Source organism: Gouania willdenowi, chromosome 12 (genome assembly GCF_900634775.1).
Source record: "Gouania willdenowi chromosome 12, fGouWil2.1, whole genome shotgun sequence".
Taxonomy (NCBI): domain Eukaryota; kingdom Metazoa; phylum Chordata; class Actinopteri; order Blenniiformes; family Gobiesocidae; genus Gouania; species Gouania willdenowi.
Genome location: NC_041055.1, coordinates 31,503,379 through 31,515,398, shown reverse-complemented (window position 1 = coordinate 31,515,398; position 12,020 = coordinate 31,503,379). Strand labels below are relative to the sequence as shown.

The 12,020-nt window shown below is 34.9% G+C and overlaps 1 protein-coding gene across 1 annotated transcript in view; it reads left to right on the top strand.

Moving 5' to 3' along the window:
* Positions 1-11,746, top strand: part of LOC114473030 (electrogenic sodium bicarbonate cotransporter 1-like) — a 45,785-nt gene extending 34,039 nt beyond the window's left edge. Inside the window, exons 15-25 of the mRNA XM_028462407.1 lie at positions 458-510; positions 639-824; positions 3,329-3,442; positions 4,259-4,420; positions 6,012-6,190; positions 6,422-6,494; positions 8,543-8,611; positions 9,209-9,382; positions 9,958-10,122; positions 11,459-11,532; positions 11,631-11,746. Coding sequence (XP_028318208.1) covers positions 458-510; positions 639-824; positions 3,329-3,442; positions 4,259-4,420; positions 6,012-6,190; positions 6,422-6,494; positions 8,543-8,611; positions 9,209-9,382; positions 9,958-10,122; positions 11,459-11,532; positions 11,631-11,736 — 1,355 coding nt within the window. The 3' untranslated portion in view covers positions 11,737-11,746. The remainder of the gene's footprint in view (positions 1-457; positions 511-638; positions 825-3,328; positions 3,443-4,258; positions 4,421-6,011; positions 6,191-6,421; positions 6,495-8,542; positions 8,612-9,208; positions 9,383-9,957; positions 10,123-11,458; positions 11,533-11,630) is intronic.
* The last annotated feature ends 274 nt before the right edge of the window (positions 11,747-12,020 follow it).

Below are 12,020 nucleotides of genomic sequence, written 5' to 3'. Positions count from 1 at the left end.
AGAAATAAAATGGGTTAAAAATGGGAAAAAATGGACAGAAAAACATTTTTAATGATTCATGCAACATTATACACCACGATATAAAATAAATACTTGACAATTTTTCAGCACAGTTTACATAAAAGAAGAAATAAAAAATCTCTGAACATTTATTATCATTTGTTTCATAACTTTAAGCTGCTTTTCTCTGCATTAAACTACCGTTATGTTTCCTTTGTGCCATAATATAAAGATTCAAATCATACCTGAGATGAACATATATATATATTATTGGTATTTGCTCTGTTTGCAGTAGAAATAACAAATGATACTAGCTTAGTGAGCCTTCACATACCCTCTGTTTACTTTCTCAGCAGTTTTATCACCTCAGTGATCTGACTTTCTCTGTACGATGTTGGCACAGCTCTTTTAATGTCGCTGTTTTTTGATGATTAAATGTTTTTTTTCTCCTCACCAGGCAACTCGTCGGTGGACCTTGATATCTTAGCCATGTCAAACAGCACTGATCTGGTCCGTGATGTCCTCGTTACTCTTTTTTTTTTTTTTTTTTTTTATTAACTTTTCCTTGCATATAATAAATCAGCTTTTAATGTTTTCTGTGCTGTTTTTTGCTCATATCTTTTTTTTGTCCTGTGCAGCCCGTGAACGCCACGTGGGCGTCTCTGACCAGGCAGCAGTGTGTGACGTACGGGGGGGAGCTGGTGGGGGAGGCCTGTGGTTACGTCCCTGACATCGCCCTGATGTCCCTCATCCTGTTCTTTGGAACCTACATCTGCTCCATGGCTCTGAAGAAGTTTAAAACCAGCCGCTTCTTCCCCACCAAAGTGAGTGGAAAATAACACGTGTCGGGGGCAGTTTTAACTGCAATTGATCATTATTTACAGTTATGACGTAATTCTAAATTGGCAAAAAATTCTGCTGCTATTGTATTGAATTCAGATAATTTACTTTGTAATTGTAATTGCTATAGAAATTCTATAAAAACCATCAATTACAATTTAATTAAACTTGAGACGCGTGTCATAATTCTGACTGACACATACATAGTTAATATTTATAAAAATATGTTCTTTTAATGATGATTTTACAATAATAATAAATTAAATCGAGGTGTATACTGACACAAAAAGGCTCAGACTCCCACACCTAAAATATTAAAATAAATAAATAAATAAAATAGGTATTTTACAGCCGATTTAAGACAAAACCAATATGTTATCATTAGAGATGCTAACAGAAAGCTAACACAAGTGGGAGGTTATGTTTTATAGGATTATTTATTTAAGGCTCAGTATCTGGGATTAATTGTAATTGAACTTTAGTAATTAACATAATTTTAATTGACTTTCAGTATTCATCGTATTTGGAAAAAATGCCGGTTACTGTAATTGTAATTGAGTTGTAATTATGCATAAATAATTGAAGATGTAATTGTAATAGAAAAATGTAATTGACCACAACCTTGGATAGGGTTTACACTTCCTTCTAACATCTTCTGCTTATCAGTGCACGTTTGCAGATGAATCCACTGCATTTCTACAACATTTACACATTTAAAACAAACAAAGATACACATTTACTCCAGAGATTTAGAATTGAACTTGACATTAAGTTAATTTGTCACAAGAAGGAGGAACCAACCATGGTTCAGGGTCAGAGACGTGTACACGAGGTTACTCTGTGCTTAAGGCTCTATATATATATATATATATATACTGTTAGTAGTTAATTACGCACACAAAGTATAAGGATTTCCTAAAATGTTCATCATTGGCAGGTTTGTATGAATTTTATGGTGAAAATAAAAATGTTAATTAAATAAAGTGTTATACAGGATTATAACAGAACTAAAATAGAGCAGAAACATCAGTCATGGCCAGACAGTAGGTCATATTTATTGATTTAAAAAAAAAAAAAAAAAATCAAAGTGAGCATATTAGTATATACTAAGTCAGTGGTTCTCAACCTTGGGGTCAGGACCCCATTTGGTCATGAAACACTGCGGGGTGGGGGGGGGGGGTCACCAGATGCCTTCAAGAAATTATTTTTGCTTATTTTTACCCTTTTTCTGCAACTACAGCATATTTTAATCTTTTTTCATCACTTTTTTTTCCATATTTTACCCTTTTAATTCATTTTTGCTAGATTTCTCCCATTTCTGACACTTCTACATCACATTTTAATGACTTTTCTGCACATTTGTTAAACTTTCTGCACATTTTCTTTTTCAGCACTTATAAACCCTTTCCACCACTTTTACACCTAATATCACATATATTGATCCATTATTGTCACTTTTAACCTCTTTTCACCAGATTTCATGCTTATTTTTGGCAAATTTAACCACATTTGTCATGTCTGTTATTTGCCAGTTTAAACTAATTATTTTACTTTAGTTTATACTATTCCCCCCCCCCCCCCCCCCTAATTCTTCTTACCACTTTTTCTGTTCGTTTTTGTCCACTCTAAATTACAACTTTAAACCAATTTCTGTGGTTTTTAAAATCTCATTTCACCACCTTTTTCACCATTTTTGGTCATTTTTAACCCATTTTATTTCTGATTAAAACAAGGATTTACATCTTTAAGATGACTATATACTATAGCCATATAATAAACTTCCTGGATAACCCCTTTTTCACCTAATGTCACATATATTCACCCATTATTTGTACTTTTAACTTCTTCTATTTAATGCTTATTTTTTTGCCAATTTAACCACATTTACCATTTGTCATGCCTATTATTTATAAATTCAAACTAATTGTTCTGACTTTTGAAATTACATCACCACTTTTAAGCCAGTATTGACCCTTTAAACCTTTTTTTAAAGAAGATATAAAGTTATCAGTGTGTGCGTTGGTTTATGTGAAGGCTCATCCAAACGTCACACAGCTGTTATTCTTTGCAACTGTGGTGCAGATTAGTGGTTAATTATGTAAGAGTTAAAATTTGATTAAAAATAAATAAAAACTTGGAAAAATCCTGATTTATTTTTTTTTGTCTAAATGTGCATCATGTGAAAATGGTGTAAATAATGATAATTGACTGGTCGTAAAAGTGATGTGTGGTTGTTATTTTCTGTGTTTTCTTGGTGAATAAATGAAAAGATCTAACCTGCTTTTCTAGTGTCTGTCAGTCTTTGGTATCGTCCTTTAAATGAGATGCTGATCTTCTGGAACAATACACCCCATTGACTCTTTAAAAGTCACTGGTTGAACTGGTTTAGTCTGTTTGCTCAGCAGTGACACACTTTTAACACGTTTGAATCGCCACGTTTTCCTCCTCCAGCGTGTTATTGAAGTTTTTTGTTTTTTCCTCTTCCCAGGTGAGGAAGCTGATCAGCGACTTTGCGATCATCCTGACCATCCTCTTGTTCTGTGGCGTGGACGCGCTTGTTGGCGTGGAAACACCCAAGCTCATCGTGCCGAGTGAATTCAAGGTGGACATCACGTTTTTCACCGTTTCTCTGAGCTTTAAGTTTTCCTCTGCAGACTGAGGATAAAGTTTCAGAAACGTACCACCTGACCCCACCCCCCACCCCCCACCCCCCATGCCCAGCTGTAAGCAGTGGGTATCGTCTGATTATTAGTGATGTGAGAACACAGACGCTCCTTTAGTGGACTGAACAGAGAAATCTTTGTGTAACTCAGTGTTTTAATTCACTTTCTCTAACATGTAACGCAGCACCAGGAAGTAGAAGCTCTATTCAGAGATAGAACCACTAAAAGAGCTGCTTCAGTCTGTTTTTATTATAGGTGCACCTGGCCTGCCAAAAATATTCATTTACATTATTTTATTTTATAATTTAATTAATTTATCTTTGCTTAATTTAATTACATTTTATTTTTCCAATTTATTTTTATATTTTAATTAATGTATCTTTGTTTATTTTTATTTGATTTAATTTTATATCTTAATATTTTTTATTTGTTTTGTTTAATTTGATTAAGTTTATTTACACTGAATTTAATTTTAATTTTAATTAATTTATCTTTGCTTAATTTAATTAGATTTTGTTTTTCATATTTTATTTTATCATTTAACTAATTTATCTTTGTTAAATTTTTATTTGATTTAATTCTATTTTATTTGATTTTATATCTGAATTTTTTTTTATTTGTTGAATTTAATTTGATTGAATTTAATTTATTGCAATTCTGTTTTATTTTAATGTATTTTATAAGAAATTTCCACACTGCTTTTTCAGAGTGGTGGTGTTTGAGCTCTTAGTTTAAACATTGTTTGTTCTCTCCAGCCCACTAGTCCACTGCGAGGCTGGTTCGTTCCTCCCTTCGGGGGAAACCCGTGGTGGGTTTACCTGGCGGCCCTTCTCCCTGCTCTGCTGGTGACCATTCTGATATTTATGGACCAACAGATTACTGCCGTCATCGTCAACAGGAAGGAGCACAAACTTAAGGTGAGTCACATTTTTTTTTTTTGTATGAAGTGGAATTTCCAGAGAAGTTTCATTCTGTTTTTATGAATAGAAGACGACAATGTATCTGTTCGTTTTATTATCGCACAAATTTGTCTCAAATTACTTTTTTTTTGTGCGTGTAATAATATAATTAAAGACATTTGAGAAGAAATTACTGGTAATTCCCCTCCTGGCCTTTCTAGTTTTAATGAACGTCTGATATATTAAAGTAACAAACAGTCGTCTAATTAAAGGGAAAATATCAGTTAAAAAACAATAACAAGCCTTTAAAGTTGATTAAATTAATTTAAAACCTTATATTAGAGCAGTAGTTCTCAGCCTTTTCAGCCCGTGACCCTCCAAAATAAAGGTTCCAGCGAGCGGGGACCCCCCACTGTAGCTGAAGGTGGTTGAACACAGGCATAAACATTGAAGAACAGTCATGTGGAGACCACAGAAATTGGACAGAAAAAGTTGTAAAAAGGGTTAAAAGTAGGAACAATTGGTTTAAACTGGCAAATAATGGCCATGACAAATCATGAATGTGGTTAAATTGGCAAAAATAAGCATGAAATATGGTGAAAAGTGGTTAAAAGTGACAATAATTGGTCAACATATGTGACAAAAGTGGTGAAAAGGTTTATAAGTGTTGAAAATGTCTTGAAAGTGGAAAAAATGTGCAGAAAAGGCATTGAAATTTGTTGAAGTAGCAGAAATGGGAGTAATGTAGGAAAAATGCATTAAAAAGAGCACCACAGTATATAGTCATCTTATTGTTTTAATCAGAAATAAAGTGGGTTAAAAGTTACCAAAAATGATTAAAAGTTGCAAATTAGAGTGTTGTCAGTGTTGGCTAAAAGTGGCAGAAATGGTTGGGGTAATCTAATTTAAAAAAAATAGGAACGATTAGTTTAAACTGGCAAATAATGTCCATGACAATTTGTGATTGTGAAGAATTTGTCAAAATAAGCATGAAATATGGTGAAAAAAAGGTTAAAAGTGACAATAAAGGGTCAATGTATGTGATATTAGGTGGAAAAGTGGTGGAAATGGTTTAAGTGCTGAACATGTCTGGAAAGTGGAAAAAATGTGCAGGAAAGGCATTGAAATGTGATGTAGAAGTGTCAGAAATGGGAGAAATGTAGAAAAAATACATTAAAAGGAGCAAAAATATGGCAAGAAAAAGTGATTGAAAATAAGTTAAAATATGGAAAATTTGGTGTATTTGAAGAAAAAAGTTAAAAATAAGCAAAAACTGGCTCAAATTGTTAAAAATATATATTCTTAGTTTCTTGAAGGCATCTGGCGACCCCCTCCCAGTGTCTTACGATCCCAAATGAGGTCCTGACCCCAAGGTTGAGAACCACTGCCTTAGGGTTAGAAGCTTTATTATTAGTGATGCAAACCACATTTTTTACCTTTGACCACTTTTCTATTTGATTTTTGCAACTCAAGTCAAATGGAAAAACAACTGTTTACTTTTTAAAAGACTTTATTGTGAAGTAGTGTTGACGTTTTACTGTGAAAGTGCTGAAGTCTTTGCGTCTTTAATCTAAACCCCTAACCCTCACTGGTCTTTGTGCCCGGTCAGAAAGGGGCGGGGTACCACCTGGATCTGTTCTGGGTGGCCATCCTGATGATCGTCTGCTCCTTCATGGGTCTCCCCTGGTACGTCGCTGCCACCGTCATCTCCATCGCTCACATCGACTCCCTGAAGATGGAGACGGAGACGTCGGCCCCCGGGGAGCAGCCCAAGTTCCTGGGTGTCAGGTGAGCCGCGATAACACCACGTCATGGTTAGCACAACTAGAGTTCAAGCCCCTGTTATGTTACCATGGTTACCAGGGTTCCCACAGATCCCTAAAATGTCTTAAAAGGCATTAAATTCACGAATCTTACAATAAAAACTATGATTTTATGATTGGTATGAGCTTAAAATAACTGTATATTGAAATAAAAATGTAATAAAATGCCCCTGTTTTATTTCCTGTTTTTATCCAGAGAGCAGAGAGTCACTGGTATCTTCGTCTTCCTCCTGACGGGACTCTCGGTCTTCATGGCTCCAATCCTCAAGGTACAGCTCTAACCTTCTTTTTTTATTATTTAATTCCTTCTTAATAAAAAACATGGATTAATGTCCACCCCCATCAGGATAAATCCTGTAACTGACCACTGGTGCCAAACCTTTTTATTCTTCCTTGAGCTGGAATTAATTTAATGTGAATTAGCCAAAGAGAGATTAGGATTAAACTTTTTTAGTTTTAATTCCCTTTAATAAACTTTAAAATATAAATAAAAAATTATGGACTTAAGTGGTTTGTGGCGCCACCGTGTGGACGATTTTATACAGTTTTCACAATATCATGAAATGCATTTGACCTCCTTGAGATGTTCAACATTAGCTTTTTACACATTTTCTGGACATCCCACGCACTTTGGTCTAAAAAAATTAGGGGTGTCCTGATCTGATATCAATATCTGATATCGGTCCAATATCAGCCTGAAATCGGATTTCAGATTCAAATTTCCTTTTTTTATTTTGCAATTCATTTCTTTCTTTATTTTTTTCAATTGTAGAATACTGTAGATATTATGTAACATTTGGTTAATAATAAATGGGTCAGTTTTTCTCATCCCTACTGTTGTTGACTATTGTTCTCTGTTTCAGTGACATCACTTGATCAAACCTTTTCTAACATTCCACACTACAAAATAAATCATTATATTTTCATTATTAAAAAAAAAAATTCAGTAATAAAAGTATGTATGATTCATGCTAATATCTGTATCAGCCGATACGCAAGGCTGCAATAATCAGTATATCGAAAATTAAAAAGGACATCCCTACAAAAAATTCTGTAATTTTTACCAATTGTTCCATGATTTTTCAATATTCACACTGTACATTGTCAGTTTGGTCTGATCAATACTTTTTGAGATATGGACAATGTAGTGAGGGGGGTGGTGGTGTGTGTATGTTGGGTTTTCTTCTGATGTAATAGATTTTATGTTATATTATTAGTGAAAAATGAATAAACAATAAATGATTATAGAATAGAAGGCTTTGATTGTCATCGTACACAATGTACAACGAAATTAAAGGACAACTTTGGTGGTGCAAGAGTACAGGTATTAAGTAAAAGAGTATATGATAAAATAAAAACACAAGAAGATTGTAAAAATAGGAAATAAAACAAAATAAAATGTACAATAGGGAGAACATTATAACAGCAATGGGAATAAATAAATCTAATTGAAGAATGACTGAAACAATGGAACAGTGTGTGATTACTGTGTGTTCAGTACCCTGATTGCACTCAGATAACAAGTGTTAGTGAATCTGGAAGTGCAGGCCCTAATAGACCTGTACCTCTTCCTCAGGGCAGCAGTGAGAACAAGGTGTGCCCAGAGACACAGATACAATAATGACCTCATGTAATGGATTTTCAAGTCAGCATCAAAAAAAAAAATGGTTGAGTCGCATAAAGGAAAATAGTTTTATATCCCAATAAAGAGTAACATTTATACTATAAATCAAAACAGATGGACCAATGAAAATAGTAAAAATAAGTATTTTTTCATATTTCTAGAGCATTTGACCCAAGAACCAATGCATATCTGTGACTAATCATTAGTGATGTGAACAGTCTATGTTCATAGCTCTAAGCTGCTCACATTACAGGGAGCTGAGCTATATGCTAAGTAGTTTAGTGAAGGACCAAACATGTTCCAGACCCAAACACACACTGACTGTGACTATAACAGATCTTTTTCTATATTCTGAGAGAGTGGGTGGAGCTTATTACTATACCATATCTACCTTTCTATGTGATGGAGTTACAGACATATTGGAGGATGAATAAGGACACATAACCCCCCCCCCCCCCCCCCCCCCCCACACACTAAATTGTCCATATCTCAGAAAGTATTGATCAGATCAAACAAAAAATGTAGTGTGATTATTGAATAATCATGGAACAATTGGTAAAAAAAAAACAAAAAATCTGAATTTCTTGACACCTACAGTAAGTGTGTGTCATGTCCTGGAAATATGTTCTCATTTAGTTTTTTTCCAAATGTCTAACCTGAACTTATGGTGATGATGTCATTCTAACTTTTTAGTTCATACCTATGCCTGTGCTGTACGGAGTGTTTCTCTACATGGGCGTGGCTTCTCTCAATGGTGTCCAGGTGAGTCATAGATCAAAGGCTTTTCCCTCCTTTGTAATAATAATAAATCAAAGATGAAAACATCATTCCAGAATGTTCACTTTGTAGTCTTTTTATAAATAGTATGTTAAAGTTTCACATCTCCTGCCATGGTTCAACCTTTCACCTGTCAGTCTTCCTCAGAGGAGTCTTCTGACCACTTCTTTTGTGTTCATATGAGTTCTTTCTGGGCGTGGCAAATTTAACAGTTCTGTCAAGCTAGCCACGCCCCCTGTTTGCCAATGATCTCATCAAAGCGACTGGCAGTTGAAACCATACGCATAGTTAGCGGGGGGGGGGGGTTTCTTCTGTTACACAATTCTTCTTCACAATGTAAATGGTGAAGAAGAAGAATTAAATGATGCGTAACATTTTCGTTGCCAACATTATCAATTGTTACTCTTCATTTTTACATTATTGTATAAATGTTACACACAAATCTCGAGACGGTTTATAAATTACATTCTCCGGTAAGAATCTCAAACTCTGCCTCAGGTCGCAACATGTCAGGAGATCAAAGTAAATTTCCTGACTAAATGAAACGTTAACATATGAAAGACGACGTGTGTCTGGCTACAGTTCATGGATCGTCTGATGCTGCTCCTGATGCCGGCCAAGCACCAGCCGGACCTGATCTACCTACGTCACGTCCCCCAGCGACGCATCCACCTCTTCACCTTCCTCCAGGTCGTCTGCTTGGCTCTGCTCTGGATCCTCAAATCCACCGTGGCGGCCATTATTTTCCCCGTTATGGTGAGGAACGAGTGAATGAGGGCGGAGCTACCACAACAACGTGTGCACGGCATCTGAACCAGGGTTGGGGTCAATTATAATGACTGATAATTAATAGAAATTATATAACATTTCTCAATTATGGATTAATGAAATGTAAAAACATACGTAGTTAATAATTATATAAATATGTTTCCCACTACCTCTCAGTCCAGTTTCTGTCATTTTCATTTTGGGTTTTTGGAGTCATTTTTGTGTATTTTTCAGTAATTGTGATTGATTGTAATTCAATTTTAGTAATCCAGGACACAATTGTAATTGACTTTCAGGGTGAAAATAATTGTAATTTTCATTGTAATTGGAAAAATGGCTGGTAATCATAGTTGAGCTGTAATTCAGTCAAAGTCAGCTTTATTGTTGGATCCACTAAAAGTACAAGACATGTAGAGATTAAAAAGGACTGTTTTCTCCGCCCCACACATTTACAAACACAAAAACACGACAATGCATGGATAACTGAAGATGTAATTGTAATTGAAGAATGTAATTGAGCCCAACCCTGATGTGAACGTTTCTCCTCCTCTGTTCGTTCGTAGATCTTGGCGTTGGTGGCCGTGCGTAAGGCCATGGATTACGTGTTCTCTCAGCACGACCTCGGCTACCTGGACGACGTCATCCCAGAGAAAGACAAGAAGAAGAAGGAGGACGAGAAGAAGAAGAAACACAAGAAGAAGGGAAGCATCGACAGTGAGATGGAGTTTGTAAGTGAAGCTGCTCGTCCTTTGATGGCTGTCCTTTGATGTTGTGATGATTAACTCCTGTAGATGGTCACGTGTGTGTGTGTTAATGCTGTCCCTCCCCCACAGTCCGAGTACCCCTACCATGACAATGTCCCCAGTATAAAAATCTCAATGGAAACCATGGAACACGAGCCAATGTTGGGGAATAAATCTGAGGATAGTGAGTACGAGAAATAACGCTCAGCGCTGGATGACTTACGCTTCGCTTTCTTTCCTTTACTTCATTTATTGTTTCTATTTATAAACAAAGCATCGAATGAACACATTTCTATGTATTATTCTGCATGTTGACCGACTATAAACAACTATAAATGAACTTCAACCATTCTCCAAATAATTAGAAGCATGTAGCATGCTCAAAAAGACACTTTTAATGATAATCTGCTTTTTTTAAAGACATTAAAACAAGTTTTTTTTTTAAAAAAAAAAAATTAACATCCACTTATTTAATGATTTAATAAATAAATAAATAAAATAAATTTTTTTTCATGCTAGCATTTGGAAAAATGACCAACCTGAGCATAATTACAGTGTCTGTTTTTGGTGTAATTTCTGTGTATTTTTTTTTTGTTTTTTTGTGTGTTTTTTAAGTAAATTCTTTGTATTTTTAATTCTTGTCCTTGTGTTTTTTTTTTTTTTTTTTTTGTCATTTGGTATATTTGAGTTTATATTTGATGTCATGTTTTAAGGTCGTTTTGTATATTTTAAGTCATTTTTGTGTTGTAGTTTTGTGTTTCTGGAGTCATTTTTTGCGTATTTTTCTTGTCCAGTGTATTTCTGTCATTTTGTGTGATTATGAAGCCCATCTTTTGTAATTTTTTGGGGTTTTTGGAGTCGTTTTTGTGTATTTTTATTGTCCTGTTTTTTTTTTTTTTTTTTTTTTTTTTATTTATTTTGATATCATGTTGGGTCTACTTTTTGGATTTAATTTTTGTGTACTTTTCTGTCATTTTGTGTGTTTTTGGAGTTCATTTTTAGTATATTTGTCACCCTGTATGTTTTTGTCATTTTTGGGTTTTTGTACATTTCTTTATTTGTATAAAAGGAACAGAAATCATATGTAAACTGCTTTTGCTACATTTATTCAGCATTAAAGCTTTAACCTAAAAACACACAATGCCTTTAAAATATTTATCAATGTTAAACTAAATAAAACAAACTAAACATAATGTTATAGAATTTATTGCATAGATCTGCATAGATGCAGCTTTGCACTGCTTTCTTTCTCTCGCTTTATTAATTATGAAAGTTATAAAATATGATGCTAATGTCGCTAACGCGTCTCTTTCCTCTGCAGGAGATGAGCCGCCGTCTTTCCTTTCCCCGGATTCCAAGATCTGATCGTTACTCTGAGTCTCCCACTGTGGCTGAGTAAGTGAGTATCGCCTCTGCACTGAAGTGGGTCGGAGCGATGCTTCACCTTCATCATCATCATCATCATCATCATCATTTCTCTCTGTCTCTGTCAGTCTAGAAAAAGGTTCTTACATGAAGGCTTTGCCTCAGATTCGAATCCAACGTGGCTCTGAGGACAACGGCTTCATCTGGAGGAAAGGCTCTGAGACCGAACTGTGAAAAGCATCGTCCAAAGACATATATATATATATATATATATATATATATATATATATATGCACCAGAACCCCACCACTGAGGATGGCCATTATTTCCTATTCCATCACCACTCCAGGCTGTATTCTCTTTGTTTTTATCTAAACATGTGTTGGTACTGAATGAATGTTCTACAGTGTGATCTGATAATAATCTATAATCTATGCAGTTATTGATGCTGTGCTAACCAGATGGTGAAGCGTTAGTCACTTTTAATGCACAGTAACAACGTGAAAAGCTTCACCTAT